Source organism: Anopheles arabiensis, chromosome 2, assembly GCF_016920715.1.
Source record: "Anopheles arabiensis isolate DONGOLA chromosome 2, AaraD3, whole genome shotgun sequence".
NCBI lineage: Eukaryota > Metazoa > Arthropoda > Insecta > Diptera > Culicidae > Anopheles > Anopheles arabiensis.
Window position 1 is genome coordinate 76,916,510 of NC_053517.1, and position 22,694 is coordinate 76,939,203.

The window sequence follows — 22,694 nt, forward strand, 5'->3', positions numbered from 1 at the left end:
ATGCGGCGCGCAACATCTTGCGCTCGATTTGTTCTATTTTTCACTCTCATTGCTCTCGATTCTATTGGGTGCTCGAGTTTTTTTTGGTTTTGCTTTTGTTTGACGGTTATAAAGGCCTTCCAGAGGCTTTGCTGCGGGGGGCTGTCATGAAGGGTGGGCGAATTGAGGACTGAATGCAGTTTGAGTTGTTGTAATTGGAGGGAAAATTAATTTGAATGTGACAAAAGTTATCCCTTTCTATTTTGTTTGTTTGTTTTATACGTCATATGGGAGTTTTTCGGCCGTTGAGTAGACTCAAACGGAGTTCAAATTATGCCCAAAAGTGTGTAGAGCGATCAATGAAAACAGAAAACGTTATTTTAGCTCAGTTTTGCAATGTTAAAATATGTAAAATATTTAATGAAAAATTAAAACATAAAAGTCAATTGCACATCTCGTTGACTTTAGTCTCGATTTCGTTGCGAATTTGAACAACTTTCCGATGGAATATTGTGATAAAAATTGAATTCGTTTTCAGTTTTTAGTCGTTTGTTGAATGAAAAGGGCGAAAATAAACAATTTTTTCTAAAACTTGATTGTTTCTACGAAAAACGAAAACAATTATGATGGTAGAAAGACAATTTGCGCAGTAATAATGTTTAGGCCTGATTGTATTTTATACAACATTAAAGGATATTTCAATAGGAAATAGTCAACAACTACTCAGGCATCCTACAACAACCACCACAAACAAAACAGCAACATACCATAGCGCTGGATTGCAATGCATAAATCGGTGCGATGAAGTTGCACATTAAATCAATGATGTTAATATTTTTTTCACAACTGTCATTATTTAGAGCACACACGCCGAACGCTCGTCAAAGTGGCAAGTAACGCTAATGCACGAAGGCGATAGAATGAGGTAATTCCACTTTTTAGCCCACTTTTTGCAACGTAATGGGTGGTAGCGGATAAGATAAGACCCATTTTCATTGACCACAACACCGCAGCCACGCGGGAGAGTTGTTAGCCGACACGGACACTTTCGTATCGGGAAGGTAATGTATTGATCGTTCTCGTCAGCGGTACTGTCCACGATAAGCATTTTCTATCACTATTCTCGATTAGTTCCTTCGACGAGAACTCATTTCCGATCGATCACACTGGCGGGATTCTCACACGCGGTGGCCTTCATTATGCGAGCATGTGCGGTGCATGTGTTTATGCCTTACTACAGCCCCACAACGGGATGGCATATAATAATCATTCACTCAATCAACCCATCACATCCCAACACTACTTACCTTCGTTGACGGCGATATCCATCAGCTGCAAATCTTCGTCGTTCAGAATGGAATTCAAAAAGCCATCGGTGTGGTTCATTTCCGACGATGTGTTCTGCGCGGGAGGGAACGAAGGAAAAAAGGACTTTAGATTACTTTATCGAAACCATGGGAGGAAGGGAATATGCCAGAGCAAAAGGGAGAAGAGTGGTGCCAATCATGCCGCGGCAAACCGTGGCCACGCTAATAATGCTTGATTATTATTCACAATGACCACACGGAGCCCGAAGGTGTGACTAATGCTACAAAATGTGTCCATAAGTGAGCGCCTGCCCTTACCGAGTAGTACATCATCTCGGGATCCATTTTGTACCCGGACGTGCCAGCATCCGTCTCGGACGTGGAGTTGGTCAGATGCATGCTGGTGGCGACGGCCGAACCGAGGTTCGCCCCGTAGTGCGGCTGGGCCGGCGAAATGTCGGCCAGCGATGCATTCTGCAGTACGGCGGCATGCGGCGGATGATGGTACTGGCCGTGCTGCGGGCCGGCAATGCCTCCACTCGGCTAAACGGAAGAGAAGGGAGAGGAGTTGCATTAGAAGGGAAACAAAACCGGGACATAAATGCACAGGGAGACCTTACCTGATACGAGGGATAGTGTGACGGGTAGTGCGCGTGGGACGGATGGGACGGTGGCATATCAGCGACACCCATGCCCACCCCCATGCCGGGTGGAAAGCTCAGCAAATTGGCCAGATCCTGCCAGCGTTGTTCCATCGAAACAGCTCGACTCAGCGGCACACGGGACTGCAATGAAGGAAGAGAGCAGAAAACGAGGTTAGCAACGGGGGGGTGATACGAATCAAGGAGTCTGTTTTCGGAACAAACCAACAAAGGCAACACCAATCTTAGATCAATCTCATATTTGTGCACATTCGAAGCTGTTGTGCGGCTTTGACTGCTTCACGAGCCCGAAGGGCTTGACAACGGTGACCCACCACTTGCCCCCGAAAAGGGATGAGATGGCGGCACCGTGCTCGATGTCGCGACACAAAGCAACGAACCCCTCCAACATCTGACCGACCTTACTGTGTCTCGGCGGTGGGAGGCAAAACGCCCCAAAGCCCGCCACAAGCCCTACTCGCCACCACCAATTGAATATCGGCGCTCTGGCACATTAGAACACAATTAATTGTATATCATTTGCGCCCCTCTAATTTTACGCTACCACCAAGGTCACGTCACACATTTACAATGTCAAATGCGGCATACCGTGTGTAGCCCCCGCCCGTGTGCACCCCCAAAACGCAAACCCTTGGCCGAACTTGCCCGTAACAGGGAGGATCGAATTTGATGTGACCCCGCCACCGGACCGGAATGCATCTTCCCCATCGCCGTGTGGTCAAGCTACGTGTGTCCGCACCGGTAATAAGGCAGAGAAGGGCGAAAGTGAGGGGGGGATGGTTTGGCATTATTATGGGTTACAGAGAAAGGGTCGAACGTTTGCCGGCAACAACTACTGCCTGTGTCGGTTGTACGCATGAATCGGAAGCGTTTAGAGCTCGGTGTGGTTGTCGTCCGCGGATGGAACTCACTGTTTATCATCCCCCCCCCACCTGTTCGCTGATTGTTATTATTGCGCCACACTGCAACGACGCACTGCTTTATAATTAGCCGCTCATTAGTGGGGAGGAGGAGAAAACAAAAACAAAAAAAGGCACACAACACAGGTGGAGGAAACGTTTGATAGCGATGTTTGTTTTATAAGAGCTGGACGTATTTATCAATTAGCTCCCGCGGGGCAGCGATATTGCGTGCCATCGATCCAGTTCATTAGCTAAACACCGCGCTACTACACTGTGGTGTGCGACGATTAGGCAGAGGGAGAAGTAGTGCTGGCGCTCATTTGCACCCTGGAAGCTGGCCGTTGTAATTATTTGCAACAGCAAGTTGTTGATTTATCGGTTGTAAAAATGAGGCTTGAGGTACAACATTTACCATAACTCTCATTTGACAACTTCGCACGGAGAGACGGAGTACGTCAAACGCATCTTATAGCGCACTTCTGTCATGCGATGATTTCGAACTGGACGAGACAAAGATTGTGGGTTTTTTGGGGGTGGCAAAAACAGAAACGTCTGGGGAAGTAATCTTCCATTATGAGGTGTATAATTTTTTGCTCGCTCGTATTCGCTTTGCGTTGACTTCGTACAAACACACATACTTACAAGAGAGCCGCGCGTCCGCGTAATGCGATGGACAGCGAAGGAAGTCTTCAGATGATGGGATATTGAAGCAAAAAAAAAACAACAGCTTCAGCAAAAAATCGACCACGAAATTGAAAGACAGGTCGCGTACGTACACAGCACAAGCCGGACATGACCGATGAAGGCGATCTTGCCCCTCTTGCTGGTGGTGAGTACAGAACTTTGAGGTAAGAATGAAGCAAAAAATAAAACAACATACGACAGACACAAAATCCTCACACGACCGTAGAGGATGAGTAAAGGTCAAGACGGTTTTGGATGGAGCTGTTTTTCTGGATCCAGAGCTGAATTTAGCACAACCACCGGGAACAATAATGCGTAGTCGCGTTTTAATGTTTTCCCCCATCCTTATGTGAGTGTGGATGGTACATAGTAGATGGTTTAAATAGAAGCAACCTTAATAATAGTGGCACGCGTTAGTTTTAGTGGATTTCTACACCACATGAGCTTTCTCAGGCACTGGCACCCAATCGGTCTACCGCTTGCAGTGTGTTGTACCTTCGTCCACGTGCTAGATCCATTAGCATGATCGCGCAGCAAGATGAAGAGCGGGGATCAACAACACTCCGAAAGCACTGAAAAACGAAAACAAATCTGGCTCAACCCTACACAACAGCACACTGTGTTAACAGCGCACAAGACGAAAATCAACTAAAAGCCCTGCCAAACTCCCATCCCAAACAGCATCCAACACAACACACGGCATGGCGCAAGCTCGATTCGTTACCATGCCTACCCCTCCCGTTCTGTTCTGTTTCTCGCCCTCTCTTCCGCTCTCTTCGGTTGCCATTCTTTTGCTGCTTACACGCTTGTGTGTGTATATGTGTGTGTGTGTGGTTTGTCTTTTTTCTCTATCAAAAAAGCCACAAACGCTGCGATCAGATGCGCGATGGTGGTGGAAGCTACGAAGGTTCGTCGTGATGCCTGCAGCGCTGCTGCCGACACTGTAGACGATAAGTCAAATAATCGAACGCGGAAGGTTTCGCTCCTCACGCAATCTCGTGCGCTCCAAGCAGACGCTTTGCATATCGCGCAACGCGGCGACGCTTGCAGCTGCTCTGTGGAGAGCCCATAGATATCGCTCCATCTCACTTCTTCCACGTCCACATCCTTTGCTGTGCGCGTATCGGGTTCGCTCCGCTTTATTGGGTGTGCGTTCGCTGTCTACCGTTGCGCACAAGTCTTGCGTTTTGGTAAGCCATCGCGCTCGAACACTTTGAACACGGGGTTTGGAACGTCCCGCGATCAACGCGGGCAATAGACGCGCGCAACATACACACGCAGTGATGCTGGTCCACTTGATCGTGAACTTGACGTGTCCGCGCGGTGTGGTTGTTTTTGCTTATTTGCGCTGATTTGTAAGTACGTTTCAATTTCTTTCCCTTTTTTGTGCGTGTGTGTGTGTGTGTACGGTACCGTGTGTCTTGTTGTGGCCGATAGTTGTAAACGTTTGTAGCAAAGTTCGATATGTTTTTTTTGTGTGTGCGTGTTTCTTTTCAAACGAGACACAATTACAAAAAATAAAACCCCAAAACACTCACGCAAACAGACACATACACATCGCTACGCTTAAATATATTGGAAACGATTTGTTTTGTTTGCTTAATGGCTTGTTCTCGCCGGAATGCGTGTGTTTGGTACCGGAACGATTCAAAATTTGGTCGCACTCGTGATGGTTGAACTTTGCTTAGCATGGCGTTAAACGACGGCCGATCGTTCATCAATCCTTCAATCGCGATTGATGTTGCTGTGGGGATCGTCAATAGGACACACTGAGGTAAAAAAGTAATCACCGAATAATTGCCTCATTCTATCTGTACGACTAGTGCAAAAACAGTCGAGCAGTAAAGTTGTAGGCGAAACGTTTTTGTTTTACAATCGGACCGGAGGTAATTCAATAAACAAAACTACTTTTTATCAGTTTAGAGATAGAGAATCAGAGTATAATTTTGTTTTTCTTTGGTGCAAGTGTGTGGAGTTTGGAGCAAAATGTATTAATAATTATCGATTCGTACGGAAAATAATCGTATTTTAAATTCAGGTTTTGTTATATTCAGTATACAGGTTACTCTCAAGATACGACTATATTTGGGACCGAAAACATGTCCCAAAGCAAGGCTTATGTCGTAAAAGTCGTTTTTCAAATTATTGTCAATATAACCGGACTTAAAGAGTCAAAATCTATGATAACGTGCATTATACTGAACATAATGTCAATATTGTATTAATTTTACCCCAAAAGTCGTTTACACGATATAAATCTTTGGGTAGTCGGGGAAACTTTGTAAATGTGTAAGATTGTTAGTAAGAAATTAAAAAAAAATGCATCAATTTATTAAAATGACATCTTCTAACCGTCTAAATCAAAATGGTCGTATCTGCGAATCTTCGTAACTCGAAGGGTTCGAATCTTGAGCGTCGAATGTAAAAAATATTATCACATCATAATGGCACAACATTGTGAAATGCTCGAGAAATGTTTTTTTTGTGACTTCAACACAACTTGTACGGAAGAATTAATCGAATGACAAAAAAACCAAGAAAAAACCAATTACAAAAATTAGCACGAAAATAAATCCTTCAGACAATGTTTTTTTTATTCAGCAGGAACGGTCCAAGAAGACCGTATTGCTTTAACTCAAGACGACTTATTGATGAACAAATTGCTCAAAAAACATCATCACTCCCTTATACAGCAACTGCCACTTTGCCCGGCAAGAGAGAGAGCAAGTCTCGCCGATGGGACGCAAAGGATAACCGGCTTAAGAGAAATAACACTGATCGGCACCCGATAACCCAAGCAGGAAAACGTAAATAAATAACCAAATTCAAGTACTTTCGAAAACCGTGCCCATGTCCCGCACATAATTTCACTCCAAATTGTCCAAAGCCCAAGTTTGCAAGGGATTGTGTGGAAGTGTGGAAAGAAGGTTTTGCTGATGGACAGGAAAATAAGAATATACCGGGAAGAAATGCCGTGTCTCCGTACCCCGCATCAGCAACAACAGAAGTCAGTCGAGGGCACACAGAGCACCTTAACCTGCTGCTGCCTCCTCCTCCTAGGCTTGAGAGCATTTCTTTTCAGAATGGGGGATAAAATAACACTGCTTGGCGAAAGGACACTAGCTCGCCCTTCTGCTGCGACACAACAACGTTGAACCGTCGACCAAAAGCATCCTTTTTTTTGTTGTTGTTGTTTTGCTCTCCTCGCATCAGGGAGATTGTGTGCAGCGTAGAATAACACAAGCGAAGCTTCCAAGTCAACGTAAAAAGCTTGGAAGTTTACTTTAAAAACAACAACACTTGTGCCAGAGCCAGAGCGCAGCGCTCGTGGATTTACATGGTTCTCGCGGTCGAGCTTCTTCGAGCAAGTGCTTCTTCGCTCGTACCGGTGTGCTTCGAGTCTCCTCCATTTTTGTTCAGGATGCGTATGAAGGAAGACGTGCGCTACGCTTCGCGCAAGAGAGAGATAGAGAACAGTTTTTCGACTGGAGCTGCTATTATCCGTTGGTGCTTCCCCTTTGTGTATGCCGTAATGTAGGGCATAGGCTGGAAGTCGTCCGGGTCTTTGAAAAAACAAAACAAAAGCCAAGCAATAATAGCGGCCACGATCGATCCTTTTGCGTACTTGTGTGTACGTTTTGTTCTGCTCGATCGTTTTATCTCTCTCTCTCTCTCTCTCTCTCTCTCTCTCTCTCGTTCGTTTCTTCCATTTTTCCTCGTCTTGCTGCTGTTGCTGTTGATCATCTCCTTCGATTCTCATTGGCCCTTTTTTGTACTGACACGGTGGTGGTGTCCGACACGGAGAGTCCCCGCGTAGCCGCCGGCCAGCTTGTACCCTCCGCACTCTGCAGCCAGGCACTCTTACTTAATGCGTTTTTAAAATCAATCGAAATCATCTCTATTTTTTGTTATTCTTTTTGCCTTCGCTCCCGCCACTCCAGAGCTGTGGCCGTGCTATTATTATTGCTATTTATTGTTTGGTACACCCATCCCATCCGCGTGGTGTCCGCGTTCTAGACCACTCGACAGGTTAGCCAGCCAGCGCGAGCGAGACTGGCGGCCTCCTCCTGTCCACACTGCCCTGCGATGCGATGGCCCGTCAGTCCACGTCCACGAGGTACGGCATTCCGTAATCACAGGGGAGGAAAAGCAAGTAAGAATTTCGAATTCTCACAGCAACACACAGAACCCGACACAGGCGCTGGACTTTTCAGCCACGACGGTAATAATTATGGTGACGGAAACGTAAAGAGTATTCCCTCGGCATACAAGTGCGCCAGCGCGATGAAGTATGTGGGCGCACGCGGGTTGAACGAGTGGGGGGGGAGGAGGCAAAAAATGTTATCCTCCTTCAAATTCTTCTCTTATCCCTCACCACCCTCCCTACCAACGAAAATAAAAGGTGATCCTTCGTACAAACAGTGCCCCTTTTGTTCAAGTGCTGCTGCTGCTGGGTTCGCATGGTGCTGCTGTCAGTGGTGGCGGATAGGGGCCAGGGTTGGTTGGTAAGTTGCACTTTGCGATTGATGCTACAAACCTCGAAACCACAAAAGATGGAGCGTAATGAACGGAAATTACGATTGCACCCAGTTTGGCAATACGCCGATTTTGGTTTTGCGTATGGTTTTGATACTCTCATAGGGAGAAGAGCTAATGATATATCCCCATTTTTATATTGCGATTTTAAGAATGCAAAGTTAACCCTCTGATGAAGTTTTTAAATACATTTTAGCTCTTAAATTCGCATTTAACATAAGAACTGATGGGATGAGATTCAACAACTGGTGCTCCCTGAACCAGTGGTCTCCAACATGTGGTCCGCGAGTCCACTTGTTAACAGACACGGTCCGCGAAACAATTTATTTTTGAACAAGAAAAACTGATCGTGCTTTTTTCCTCCACAATCAAGATTAAATTTAAACCAGTAATTTAAGTGTAAAGTAATATAACTAACAAACACATAAAGAGTCTATGACAAAATCGCTACTAGTCCATTTATAAAACATTTCTTCTTCTATTTGCCGTAACGTCCCCTACGAAGACATGCTGGCCTATTGCAGGAATCCATAAACACCAAAATACCGATCGTTTTAAGCTTAGTTCATAATGAAACGCAACACAAAAGACTTGATATGTTGAAAATAAATTATGCTTTTCGAAATGTTAATTTAGCCATTTTTCCGTAAAAGCTTTACCGATTAGTAGTTCTAATGTGAAATTCCCATGCAATCAAGGAGGATGTTCAGTTTTTATTCTCGAAACACATTTTCTTTTTTTTGCACTATAATCTGATCATTATTATTACGATATTAAAGATGTCACCCTTACCAGGTTTGATGGGTAAAAGTGTTAGCAGTCTAGACACTCAATCTCACACAATCAAGCTTTTGTAACATTAGTTAAAGAGAACAACCCCGACAAGGATACGATAAAATAAATAAAACAAAAAGCTATGCATTCACAAACTGCGGCTTTCCCAGTGGAAGAATTTTGATCACAAGTTACAAATCCCGGTCCCAGACCCGTTAGAGTTGTCTTCCCTTGGCTGATGAACATGTTGGAGTATAAAATCAAAACCCACATCACATGAAATGGCACATTTATGGCTCCTAAAGACAACACAGCAGCAGCAGCACCACCACGTCCCTAACCATGCAATTAACGCAGAGGGCAAGAAGGCAAACGGGCTACTGCCACTGCCATCCACAACAACAGCACCACCTTCATCCGCATCGCCGCGGAGCAGAGTGAGTAATAAACTCAGCACCTCCAATCTCGTCGTAGCACCAGTAGCAAGTGGCAATAATTCATCCCAATTGTGCTTCCTTTTTCACACACCGAGCGATAATCGAATGAGCCATGGTTCTTCTCACTGGGGACGAACGGGAACCACCGCACCAACCAGCCCGGGGGTTGTCCTTTTTTCCCATTTATTGTTTTATTGTGTTTCCCTCTTGCTTCCTATTCTGACGACTGTCACATGTCACACACCGCATGTGATGTGTGATCGCTCTGGCCAACAACCTGAGCCAAACGACAGGTACAAACTGTTCCGGTCCCTGGTACCGCCGTGGTTGTGTTGTAGCGTCGATTAAATCTTCGTACCTTTTCGACCGCCTGAACAGCTCATATTCTGCGGTCCATTACCGAAACCCACCCACCATACCCCTGAGAATACCATCAAACGGCGATCGGCGTTCCAAGGAACGGGACCACAACAACCGCAGACAAGTGCAACACACCACTTTCACCCCGTTTCCTATTCCCATCTTCCAATTTGTCGGCTTTTCTGCTCGGGGAAGCATTGAACATGTTCTACACATACACACACACACACACACACACACTTACACACCCAGCAGTAGCACGCTGCACTCCGAGAGCTCTCTCCACCGCGGGATGTCTTCGGGACCGCCACAACAGGGAGATAACATTGCGGATAACATCCCTTTTTTCCGTGTATTTTTCTATTCTGTCGTGTTCTTTGCAAACGTCAAAGACGGTCAAAGAGATGGACGGGGGCAGAACAGAGGCTTGGCTGACCATTTGCCAGGGATTCTTAGTGGCAAATTAATGATTAATTGTAAACACGTCAAGGAGGCCGCATCATTTTTTTATGCATATAAAAGGATTACACTACCGACAGGCACACACTGCAGAGTTTTGAGGCCTTCCTGACTGTTTGCCATGGAGTGCCGCAAAGAAGAAAGCGTTTCCCCGTGGAAAGAAAGCACCGGCTGAATATGCACCAGAGACTTCGAGAGATCCTTTTGGGCCAGGGCGGTGCATTTTAAACGGATAATTTATTACCTTTCTCCTCGGGGACACACTCTCCCGTTTAGCAACTCTCCTAACCCCGTGTTGTCGTCTAGCGATCCCACAGGTCTCGTCGTGCACAAATCCATCGATCATCGGCCCACCGCCGCTTGGCGGTGAAACCAAAACCAATCGATCAAATCGATCGCAGTCGCCCATCAAAATGTTGGTGAAGATCGGATCGGTAGCGATGCAAAGAATACACACATACACACACACATTCAAAAGCGATCAATAAGGCACGCTAAATATGCGATGATGATGGGCCGAGATCAGAAAAGGACTCCAGGGTGGGCACGATTTAGTGCAGCCCCGATGCGGGTCCGCCTGCTTGCTGTGACCGTTCTGTAACGGAGAGCGTAATGATAAATATTTATCGCGCGATGCTGCTGTCAACATCGATCGATCACACGAAGAGAAAGGAAGAGAAAGGAGGGCAGGAGATACAAGATACAAATAGATTGTGGGATGCTTCTTCACGTTGCATTGTCCCGGAGCGAAAGAAAAGGTCACGTTAATGTGCGTTGCTAACATTGTGACAAGCTCTTGATACGATCATTATTACAAGAGCACAAGACAAATTGTTGAAGGATTCTTTGTATAGTGGCATGTAATCTACCGCCCTCTTCACTTCAAAAGCTCTAATCTCACTACGGAACTGTCGAAAGTATAAATCTAGAATAAATAATCACAAAAAATAACCAAAACACAACAAACAACAAATGGTATTCTAACTATTTTTCTACGTCAAACTGCTCCAGTTTACTACAATTCCCTGGCTTCTTTTTATCCTTTCAGCCGGAACATTCATAATGATGCGGTTTCTCGTCCCCAGTCCCACTTACCCCCTCCTACTTACCTGATGATGGTGGTGGTGATGATGGTGATGGTGATGGTAACCAGCGCCACCGGTCGCCGTTTGTCGGAAGCTGCCCATGGCGCCATGGCCGTAGCCTTGCGTGTTCTGGCGCGTGTGTTGAAAGTGGGACGACGTTTGTATCATCATGTCGCAGAGCAGATCCTCTAGATCATCGGTCACCGGCTCGGCCTCGAGACCTTCGGCGTCGGACGACGTCGTGTTCGCTGCGGCTGCGGAATCGGTTTCCGTGTCGAGGATCTCGCCGGTATCTTCGCAGTTGCTGTTCTGATCGGCACTCGACGAGCCGGAAGCACGACTGCCACCACCGAGACAAATCTCGCCCACCGACACCTGCTGCAGCTCCTGTTCGATGCGCTTTACCTCGGCTATTTCCTGCTCCTCCTGGACTGGCGGTCCGGACAGATCGCTCTCACTGTCGTCCGGCTTGATTTCGGCAATGGTGTCAACCTGTGGAGTGGGTGGTGTGTGTGTACGGCACACGGTGAGTGATGTCAGTCGATCGTGCTTTTTTGTAAACGCGCCTCCCTCGGGCCGATTCTTACCACTGTTTCGCCAAGGTCCGGTAGCGTTAGGCCTTCCTCCAGGAACAGATCCGCCAACGGTGGTGGCAAGCTGTTATCTATGTCCGAGCTGTTCAGCACGTACTCGCCTAGGATGGCACCGGGGAAATGGGGAGAGAATCGTTAGTGTAGAATCAATTATAATTGTTGCCGTGATCAGAGGTTAAAACAATTGCCCTATTCTCAGCCTATGCTTCTTGTGCTATTAGTGGTTTTCAATTGGTTTTGTTTCACAATACCTGCCAGTCGGTTGGCAAACGATGATAGTAGAAAAATGTTACTATTAATATTACAACAATTGTTTAGCGAAGTACATTTGGTAGTAATTTGTAAGTTTTTATATCATTTCTTTATTAAAAATTAAAACTCTTTAATAATTAAATACCTTTTAAGTATTTTCCGGATATCAATACACACTTCTATCCACTAACTTCAGTTTGATCAAAATCAATAAAATGACGATTAATATCAATAGTAGGAGAATGGTTGCCTATGTTGCAATGAAATTTGACCGACTTATTTCAATGAGGCCATTGGATATGGATCGATTAATAAGTGAACGATAGATACTCTATACGTTGGATGGATGAATCATCAAATTCTAGTAACGAACATTTGCTTCCTTTGATCCAGTTTTTCTTAACATAGAAACAAGAACATTTTATTCTTGTGATATGATATGATGTGTAAAACATCTAATTAATGCGCCACATGTATTGTTTATTGTCGTTTAAAGTTGTATGTTTTCTCCAATACTATGGAAAATGTAGTAAAAGTAGTAGCCCACGTTTGTTTCCAAATGTATTTTCTAAATTCAAATAATTTATCGTCAACTTGAACATAAAATTACCGCTTCTTACAGTTACAAAACTACCAACTATTAAAATTTGTACTTTTCTGTCACATCGATATGGTGAATTACCAAAAATTAGAAATATAAACAATATGAAATAATAATTCAATAACATAACACTAGAATTAAGCCAATTTTCATAGAATAATAAATAACAACCGATATTTTTACAAAAACATTCAGAATTTTTTCACATCTTCCGTGAATAAGTCGGTGGTTCTGGTTGAAAAAGTTTGAGCCCGAAGCGCACACGTTTGATTAAAAAATATTGAAATTCTTCCATTTTCATCACGATTTCATCGACACAGTCCAGACCCGCTCTTCTTGCCCCTTCTGGAGCACAATGAACGCATCTTTTTCCATCAAGTTTAATTTCGTACGCCTGTTTTACTTCCCCCTTCAAGTAAGTGCGAGCCCCAAAGCTCCGCGCGCTCGTGTGTGTGTGTGAGTTTGTACCTTTTTTGCTTTTCCATTTCGTGGTCAATCATCTATAGCCGAGGACGCACTATAACACATTTATGATGGAAATGTTTAACGACGACCGCACGACCGAACCGTGGAAACACTTCAATCAAGAAGGAACCGGGAAGGTGAACTGAACACATCCAAACCTTGAACATCACAACCTTTAGGCTTTGCTTGTGGTGGCCCAAACCGTGGCGAGAGAGAGAGAGAGGAGCGCCTTGAGCGAAGGAGACAACCTGGAGGGCAATCTGTCCGCGGGAATGCTATTAATTTCTTTCCTTATTGATTTTATCCATGAGATATCGGATGATTATTAGTTAACTTGTGGACGAAATATGTAATACACTTTTCTCCCGCAGCGGTGGGGCCGGCGGCGAGGAGGTGTTGCCCATTCCTGCACGTCGACACCCGACCTCGAGAAGGTCTGGCCGACCGTGGATAAGGAGGCAGGAGGAAGAGAACAGAAGCAACGGGAGGATAGAAAGAGGGATGAAAGATATAGACATAGAAGGCATAGAGAAGAAGACGACGCATGACCGTCGCATGATCTCGATTTGTTCGAACGATTTGTCGAACCTGATCGATCGCTGCGTGAGAGAGTGAGGATGGGTTGGGGGGATAGATCGAGGAAGAGGGCGCGCAGATACACCGGCGATCGGGCCAAAAGATTCGACATTTCTGTCGGCATTTCGTCTTTCAACTTCAACTTCCCCTGTCTGCAGCACTACTACCACCAGCAGCAGTGTGTTCCTTTGCTCTCTTTTTGATTCTTTCCTGAACCTTCAGCTACAGCCGCAATCGCACTACAGCAGACAACATCTGCGATGGAGACGCCGGGAAGCGATGGACACACCAGGTGATGGACCACCACCATCTCTCGGCCAAGGGGTTCACCGCTCAAGGCAAGGAATTTGTTCTCCTTCGTGTGCGTTGCTGGAGGCCCCAATTTGTTACGCTTTTCCGCCACCCTGGGCAGCGAAAAGCGTAGCGACGATCATCTTCTTCCCCATTTGTTTGACCCTGCACGGTGGCGTGGCGTGGAGCTTTTGATTGGACCACGCGAAACGACATACACACCACCATCGCCGCCGATCGAAGAGGCAGCTGCATTTGTGTTGGTGCTGTTTGATGTTTCGAGTGATTCCTGTCTTAAAAATATCTGAAGAATTCAGCTAGTTCCAGCAATGCTAGTAGTTCAGTTTAGGGGGAGTTCGGAAGTCGTACTTTATCAAGCGCGTCCTTGATAAGAATGTGTCCATCAATTACCTCCAATCAAATTTAAGCTAATGTTAAGGAAATCTATATAAAAAACCTGATGGAGCAATGAATAAAAATGAAGGCAGGATTAACAGTCGAGACTCAAACTGTTCAATATTGGTTTAAACAAGCAAGGGATGTATTTTTTGTGCAAAATTGTTCAAAAAAATATAATAACATTATAAAAACATTATACGCACTGTATAATAACAAAAACAAAATTTTGCAAAAAAGAACGATGTTATGTAAAATTAATAGGTTGAAGCTTTGTCTAAATCATGTTAATGGAAATATACACAGTTGCAACCAAAGTTAATCGAAAGCTTAGATATATTTCCGAACAACCACTGTCAAATATATTTCTTGTTATTTTTGGTTGTTCTTATTATTTAACGTAGCATTTCCAGAAATTAACACTTTATTGTGACCCGCCCAGGACATGTTTTGTTTGCCTGAAAATGTTTTATTATTGCTTGAGAAGAGTGTCATAAATCTTGAAGCGATCATAAACCCTGCGAAGTCATGTTTGCTTGTGGTGAGAAAACGTTGTAAGACTAATGGTTCTGGTCTTTAGTTTTGTTCAGTTAATTTGACTCAATTTTATAACCCTGTCAGTAGAAAACTTTTAGGTTACGTTTGTTCATTCCTTCAGGTCAGGACAAACAGCTCCGGAGAGTTCAACGGTATATCAGACAAGAAAATAACGATAAATTAATTGCTCGGTCTTTGTAATTTATTCTTCAAATGCTTGGGGATTGCAATCATTTTGCGTCATTCTGAGTCGGGGAGAATGTTTAAAATACATAGAGTAGTTTATGAGCACTACCAGTCGTAATTATTGATGCAGGATTTTGAAGTTAGCGAAGAAGAAAACCATTAAATTATATCGAATATGGCCTCCAGCACGTACTCTAAGAATTCAAAATATATACTTAGTTATGGCTCTTTACAGATCTGATTAAATCAGATTTAGGATTACGTTGAATCTCTTGATATGATTACTTTTAACTTTAATGGTAGACTAAGAGTTTCCTTTTTATGAGTTAACGATTGAAGATGATGTTGAGTGTACAATAGTAACGAATATAACTAATATGTTTTACCAAATGCAATGAATAAATGAACAAATGTTTATCAGCGTCGTGCTGGAACATTAAAAGGTAAATTCAAGTATCGAAATCCCCTTGAACCTATTCGTTACTATGTACAGCGGAGCGCCGTTTATCCGAGCTGATCGGGACTTGACGTCGCCCTGATCCTCAAATAACACGGATCCTTCCCAGCACGCAACGTCACCTTTGTATCATCACCTGTCATTTCTCAACAGCACGGATAAACGGATAGCTAGATAACAGGTACCCGGGTATACCCGGCGCTCCACTGTATTTTAAAAGTTTTAACAGTTATTGAAATACAAGCCATAAAGAAAAATTTACATTTTTAAATGAGCAATACTTTATATTTTCCAGGTTGTTGTTGTTGATCTAATCTATTTGCGTACTAAATAATATAGAACAGGCAGATAGACAAAAACGTCAGCCGATGTACGATTGCGTTCTATTAAAGATTGTGAAATCAATAGAAACACTAGTCCAACATGTCCGTTCCAACAAAATCTTGCACCATTTTGGCAATAGTCTAACTTGGCACGATTGTGCGCTGCTGACGCTAATCCGGTAACGCAAAAGCAGACCACCAATCGAACGCGAGCTCAACCACCAAACCACCACTACCACACACATCAAAGAACAAAAAACGAGATGGCACCGACGGCGCGAACGTTAAAAACATAAGCACCAAAAATCTATATTTTCCAATTAGCTGAATCGTGCGCTTCTGCCGGTACTGGGTTGCCTGCAGCCGATTCTTCTTCCATTATGGCGCTGTGGTCACGCAATACGGCGACGGCGAGGATCAACAATCTTTCCCAAGAGCAGCCCGGCAAAACAAACGCACCACAGACGGACGCGACGGCACGGCAGCAGATCGTAGAGGGATTTTTTTTAACACGATGGCGTGCTTTCCGCCGCTGTTTGTAGATAATTGTATATAAGCCGTTTTTCTTAAATCTTCCTCTAATTTTTGCTGTCTCTCTTTTACTCGCTTCCTACAAGGGGGCTTGCATTTTTTGTGTGTTAGCAATCTCTTGTCTGGTCCGAGCTTTGTGTGTGTGTGTATCGTTCGTTTTCTCTTTTCCTCTTACGCCGCCAAAACGTACGTGAATAAATGATCCTCGTTCATGATCGTGAGGCGCGCGCGTTTAGTCGTTTTGGAATATAGAAAAAAAATACGACTCGTTTCCAAACTCGGCTTGCACGTTGTTCTCTCTGAATGTGTGTGTGTGTGTGTGTGCCCGCTATATACAGAGAAACCCCGCGCTTCGCTTCATACATAGAAATCAATTATGAAAAATAACCTTCAACTTCAAAACACACCAAAATGTTTTTAAATTAGTCTGCTTCTCTCATTCCCTCCTATTCCCTTGGGCGATTCTCCGCGTTCGTTCTTCTCGCGCTGCGTCCTCCGCTGTCCTTTTAAAAGTTATTGTTCTGTGGGGAGGTTGTGTGGGAGTTGATTCGTGCGGTAACAAAAATCTAACGATCTTTTTTTCCTCCTCCCGTTGCTAAAATCCTTACAATTTGCCTTGCGTTTGCGTCACGAAGGTTCTGCAAACCTTGCATTAAAATTGCAAAGTTCTGTACAATTACATGTCGTACAGTTCTTGTAGACTTTATCAAATAAGGTTTTTTTTTTCTTCTTCTTTTTCTACAACTCTGTCCGTTTAGAGCAAAAAATAATGCTTTGTTTGCACTCAACCACCACTTGGCCAAGCGCCGTGAGCGTACATATCGAGCCGGCAAGCTCGGACTGCTGAAGTACACTTGAGAGCGTCTCCACACAAACCACAACACACCACAACTAGGCGCATGATTCCCACTTGCTTCCGAGTGTTTCCTTCCTGAAGCAGAGACTTCACCACCTTCTCTCCTCCTTTTACCCCAAACGCCTGCCTGCCTGTCTGTGTGAAACTATTATTCAACTGAAATTGGAGAATTGGGTTGCGATCAATTTTGGTAATCTTTTCATTAGAGCGCGCGTAGCAGAGTTTCATTTTCCATCGAGCGCCTCCACGTGTAGTGCCGGTCGCTTGGCCCCAGGAGAGAGAGAGAGACGAAATGGATATGGAATGTGGCCCCAACGAAAGTAAAATTCGACAGACTTCTGTCGGTTAATGAAATAGGCAATAAAAAGTGAACATCGTTGGTTTCGATTATTGGCAATTTGTGTGAAGGTGAGATGAGGATGCTCGTGTCATCGATACCCCGGGAGACCGACGGGGTGTGTGGTGAAAAGACAAATGGGTTGCAATATTCTACGAAGCATTTGAATGAAGCATTTTTCCTCAGATTATCGTTCCATTACGGTCTATATGTATTATTTCATTTTAGAATAATGTTGATCGTTTCGTTTTATAATAACACGTATTTTAAATATATCGTTCTGGACCAACGAAGCTTATGATTAATTTAATAACAGATAAATACATTAAACTAGAAACAAATTCAAACAATTTGCAACGGTTGAAGATTTGTGGTCAAAGCTGCCAAGAAACCACTTCAATATTCTACGACGCCATTTTGTGCAGAACATTAAATTCACTGTGAGAGGGGTTTTTACACCGAGCCAATCAAACTTCTAGCTCTGATTTATTTTTTGTTGCAAAATATTCATAAGCAGTGCGCGGAGCTGTGGTAGTGAGTTCTGCCAAAGCGCTACACACGAAGCAATCGTGGCTGTGCCAGAAAAATATGACTAATGGTTCCGTGATCCCCTCCTCTCAGCTACGACAGTTCAATAAAAGCTGGGGAATCTTCGTGTGGGATTTGAATAAGGAAAAATTGATTAATGATCACAGCCAAACGGCAGCAATGTACATGAGAGAGACAGAGAGATTGAGCAGGATCCCTACGCAGCCAATGTCCAGGGAGGAGGACGTGAGGCGGGAACGAGAAAAGGACCTTTTTCTCACTGATAATTTTTTTCCATTATATTTTTAATATTGAAAATAAATGAGAAGCCATCGCCCAAGCACCGAAACATAATTAATGAAGCCAGGACACCACTCTCTTTTCCACGCTACTCGCATCAATAAAGCGCAGCAGCTAGCGTCGTCTGTGAAGATTTCCTTTCAATCGTGTGCCCTTTTTCCCTCTTTCTCGCTTGCATTCTTCTAATAAATAATACCTCCATTTTCCTCTAGGGAATAGAGATGTTGCACCGAACAACAATGTATTTAAAATGTGTGGAAAAATGGCTACGCTATGGCCACTTTGAACCAGCTGCCACAGGGAAACAGAAAGAGAGAGAGCGACGGCAATCTCTGGCATCCCTGGATGCACTTAATACAGTTATTGTAAAGGAAAACGTGACCGTGATTAGGCTGTTTCAATGGCTTTAGAATGTACACACAATTTTTGAAACCTTTCGGAAGCTTTTCATTCAATACTGTATAGAATATTTTACTCTGAACAGAACTTTACCTTTTTTTTCACACAATGCTGTGAATATGTCGTATCATTCAATAGTATATAGGTCCTTCGAAAATTGGACCAATTGTGTTCTTTTAACTTAAAATGGTTTCTAGAATCAAATTTTACAATTCAATTAAAAGTGAAGACTTTTTCTACTGGTTTTGTGATATAACCCCATAATATTCCAAGTGAAAATGATAGTATTGATGATATTCAGAAGAAACATAAACTGAAAGTAATTCAAAACACTGATTATGAAAAGCGTACATATTAAATTACTTTAGTGGATTGGTAGACATTATGGTCTACAAATTAATGGATAAGAGTAAACATCAATTAATTAATTTGTAGACAGTTTTTGCAAGAACATTGGAAATGAAGATTGCAAGTAATGCTACAGATTCCTTTTTCTCGGAAAAACATCCAGATTGTCCATCTTGATAGTTATTTTTAATTAGATCTTGGAACATATTTAGTCCTTTATCACACTGCAGTGAACTAGTACTGTTAATCTAAAATAGATGAAAATATCATGAGGAAAATCAAACCATAATTTAAGATTTTTTTTTTATTTCTTAAAATTACGTTCTGGCCGTATCTTTTGACTTATGATCTTCTAAAAAGTTCAATTTAATTTGTAGAGTATAAATTCAAAGTAAACAGTATACTAACAATATTTTAAAGTAGCAGCATTTAATAGATGAGACAGAAAGCAGCTTTGAAAGCCGATTCTTGGTACTAAATTTCTGAAAATCAGCATTCATGTCTAATCAGTACTACGGTAGTTTTTTTTAGCAATGGTATAACGTTTTAAGAAGATAATTCGGAAATTAATACTAGAAGTTGCTTGCAGGAATTCAATTGAAATTTTGACGACTTGTGCTACCAAATAAACTGAACACGTTAATTTTCCTTCACAAATTCATATTTTAATCATAGTGTACCAAGAAAGTGCGTAAGTCCAAGAACAACCGGCATAAAACATCGATTGATATTAGTCTAATGATGGATATAATACCAAAAGATAAATTTCATAAAAAAAACGATAAAAAACATTGTAGCTGCAATAAACTTAGTGAGAAATAGTTAACGTTATTACAATTATCTCCTTAATTATAAAATGTGTGATACTAATTGTATCCAAAGTAGTTTCCCATTTAAGTAAAATATAAAATATAGAAATTGATAGCGCAAATCCAGCAAAGATGATAGTTTTCCTCGCCTTCTTTATCGAACAAATTTATGAAACAGCTAAGTTCAACAAATTTATGAAACAGCGATATGTTTCGAATTGATGTCGACTAGAAATTCCAATGAATATGCATTATCAGAGATTAGGTACATCTTTTTGTAGTTCAAAACTTTTTTGTAGTTTTGCAATCCCTTTTTGCAGTATCAATCATGCTTTCTTCATACAACGAATATTTTTCAAAAACAGTTTAAGATCATTTCAATCCCAATATGGCAAGTCAACATCCAGGTCAACAAGATTTACTCCAGATACCTAATATGTTTTTTATGTATTAGTACATACTATAACACGTACCTTGTAATAATGGTTGGCTGATGTATAACGCGAATGATACTGATATTGAGCTGCAGAACAGCAGTTATACGTTGAATCATACATTAAAAAGCACACTATTATATCCGTAACACTGACACAGTATTGTTGCTAACAGTGGATACAGCACTAATTGCGTTTGGTATAATATTTTCACCTTTGCTTTTCTGTGAGTTGACTAGCAGTTATTCACCTGATTCAATATCATATAATCAAAACATGTGCTATCTGTTTCATTTCCGCTCTTACACATAACAATTCTTTACAGACTAAACACCCACTTTTGGATAATACAATTATTTGAACATGCCACAACACTTTGTTTTCCGTGCGTGGAAATTTGCTTCAAAACATGTAGTTAAACCTTCAATTGCGTTGTTAGATAAATAACTTCAGAGCAACTTCATACACTCAAAAACTTCATACACCTCCAAATACACAGACCCGTGGCCAAATCTTCTGCACAACAAACACGGGCATAAATTGCGTTGATATAAACATTCAAACTAAGCACTCATTTTCATCATATTGTATCGAAACCGTGCACGCGTGCATCGCAGAAAAGGTGCACCAAAATGCTGCATCAGCGAAAAAATTGCACCACTCTCAGGCGACAAGATGCGCCATCTTTACCAGGCTCACGAGACGGCTCACTGAAAAAGGAAGTAACGACTAGAACACGGCGGGCCAGCAGGCACACACAGCACAGAGAGCGCGCACCAAACAACAAACCACACAATATAAATCACCATGTAATAATGACTCAAGGAAAAATGTTCTGCACAAAGATGACCCCATCATGAGTGTGCCTAACAATGCGGGACAGAGGGAAGAAAGAGAGCGAGAGAGAGGCAGAGAGAACGAGATAGAGAAGGAGCGAAGCCAGAAGGCGACGGCGGAGACGCTCTGATTATGGTAGTGTGTTCGCCAGGAACAAGAAAAATAGGCATCAAATATAAAGGAGAGAAAAACCTGCTGCTGCCCTCTACCAACACAGGCTCGTGTCGATCGTCGTGTCTCATTCGCCGTGCACACCAGAATCCAATCCGTCGACTTCTTGTGTGTGTTTGTGTGAGTGTGTCGATGCGTGCTTATGTGGTGAGCGGTATTACAATAGGCCAATACATATTATCTGGCCACAGCACAAAGCCCAAGAGAGCATGGAGGCGAGCAACTAACTAACCTAAGCATCGCTTTATGTGCCGACTGTGACATTCATGTTTACATACGCATACTACAACAGCACAGAAGATGCTCTGCCGGTGTATGTGTGAAAGCGAGTAGTCTTTTTTCATGTCATGTGTAATATGTCGCTAATACATATTATTCTCCCACCCCAAAGGCAAAAGTTTCAACATTCTTAGTGTAGAACCATCGACCAGCATAGCATTACTAACGCCCCATGGTGGTTTCCCCGCTCGCTTGCAGGTTAATTGACACAAAAAGGGCCTCCAAAGAATGTATTTATGTTCCTCATACGACACTAACGAAACCTACCCACTTGTCGGACATTTATCATACGTGAAATAAAATAAGGGAAATAAATAAAGCACCGACAACATCTCCGCCGCGCGGCAACCAACGTAATGGGGATGTCTTAGCGTAACGCAGCACCGACTAGCGACAGCCATGCTGTTCCACACATTATCGCGCAGCGCAGCGCGCAAAGCCATGTTTGTTCGCCACCAAACGCGCACACGGAAGAGAAGGCGTGGCTTGTCCGAAGGTTTTCGATGTGGCTGTGTGCGTGTTTGGTATGTGTGCTGCGCATACTTCGCATGGTTTGCCCTTTACTATGTCGTTTCTTTTTTATTCCCCCATTCGTTATTGTGTATATTTACACAAAATGCTCGCCACACAACACACACACAAACACACATACGGGCATTATATGCCATTATTTCCTTACATTTTTTCCCTTTAGTTTCGATATTCTCTCGCCGCGCTATTTTACACTAAACGACTGCAAACGCTATCAAAATCGATCGGCACACACGATTGCCACAATCCTATCCCAAAGGAGTTGGAAATGAAAACACAGAGCAGCGAAAGAATACCCCGAACGGAGCGTGTTTAATTCGTCCGATCGAAAGCGGCATGCTGCTGTTGTTGTTATGAGCCCCGACGACTATTTGGCTCCCCAAATCAGCATTCCAGTGGCGGCGGCGGTGGCGGAGTCGGCGGCAGCAACCGACTCCACGACAAATATCGCGGCTCATAATTTTTATAATGG

At 43.1% G+C, this 22,694-nt stretch overlaps 1 protein-coding gene across 2 annotated transcripts in view; it reads right to left on the minus strand.

Annotated features, from left to right (window-relative positions):
• LOC120897367 (segmentation protein cap'n'collar) overlaps positions 1–22,694 on the minus strand; it is a 45,564-nt gene that overhangs the window by 10,666 nt on the left and 12,204 nt on the right. For both annotated transcript variants that reach the window (XM_040302204.1, XM_040302206.1), the window contains exons 4-8: positions 11,773–11,879; positions 11,210–11,677; positions 1,907–2,071; positions 1,605–1,829; positions 1,287–1,380 (exon numbers count right to left, since the gene is read on the minus strand). In XM_040302204.1, coding sequence (XP_040158138.1) covers positions 1,287–1,380; positions 1,605–1,829; positions 1,907–2,071; positions 11,210–11,677; positions 11,773–11,879 — 1,059 coding nt within the window. The remainder of the gene's footprint in view (positions 1–1,286; positions 1,381–1,604; positions 1,830–1,906; positions 2,072–11,209; positions 11,678–11,772; positions 11,880–22,694) is intronic.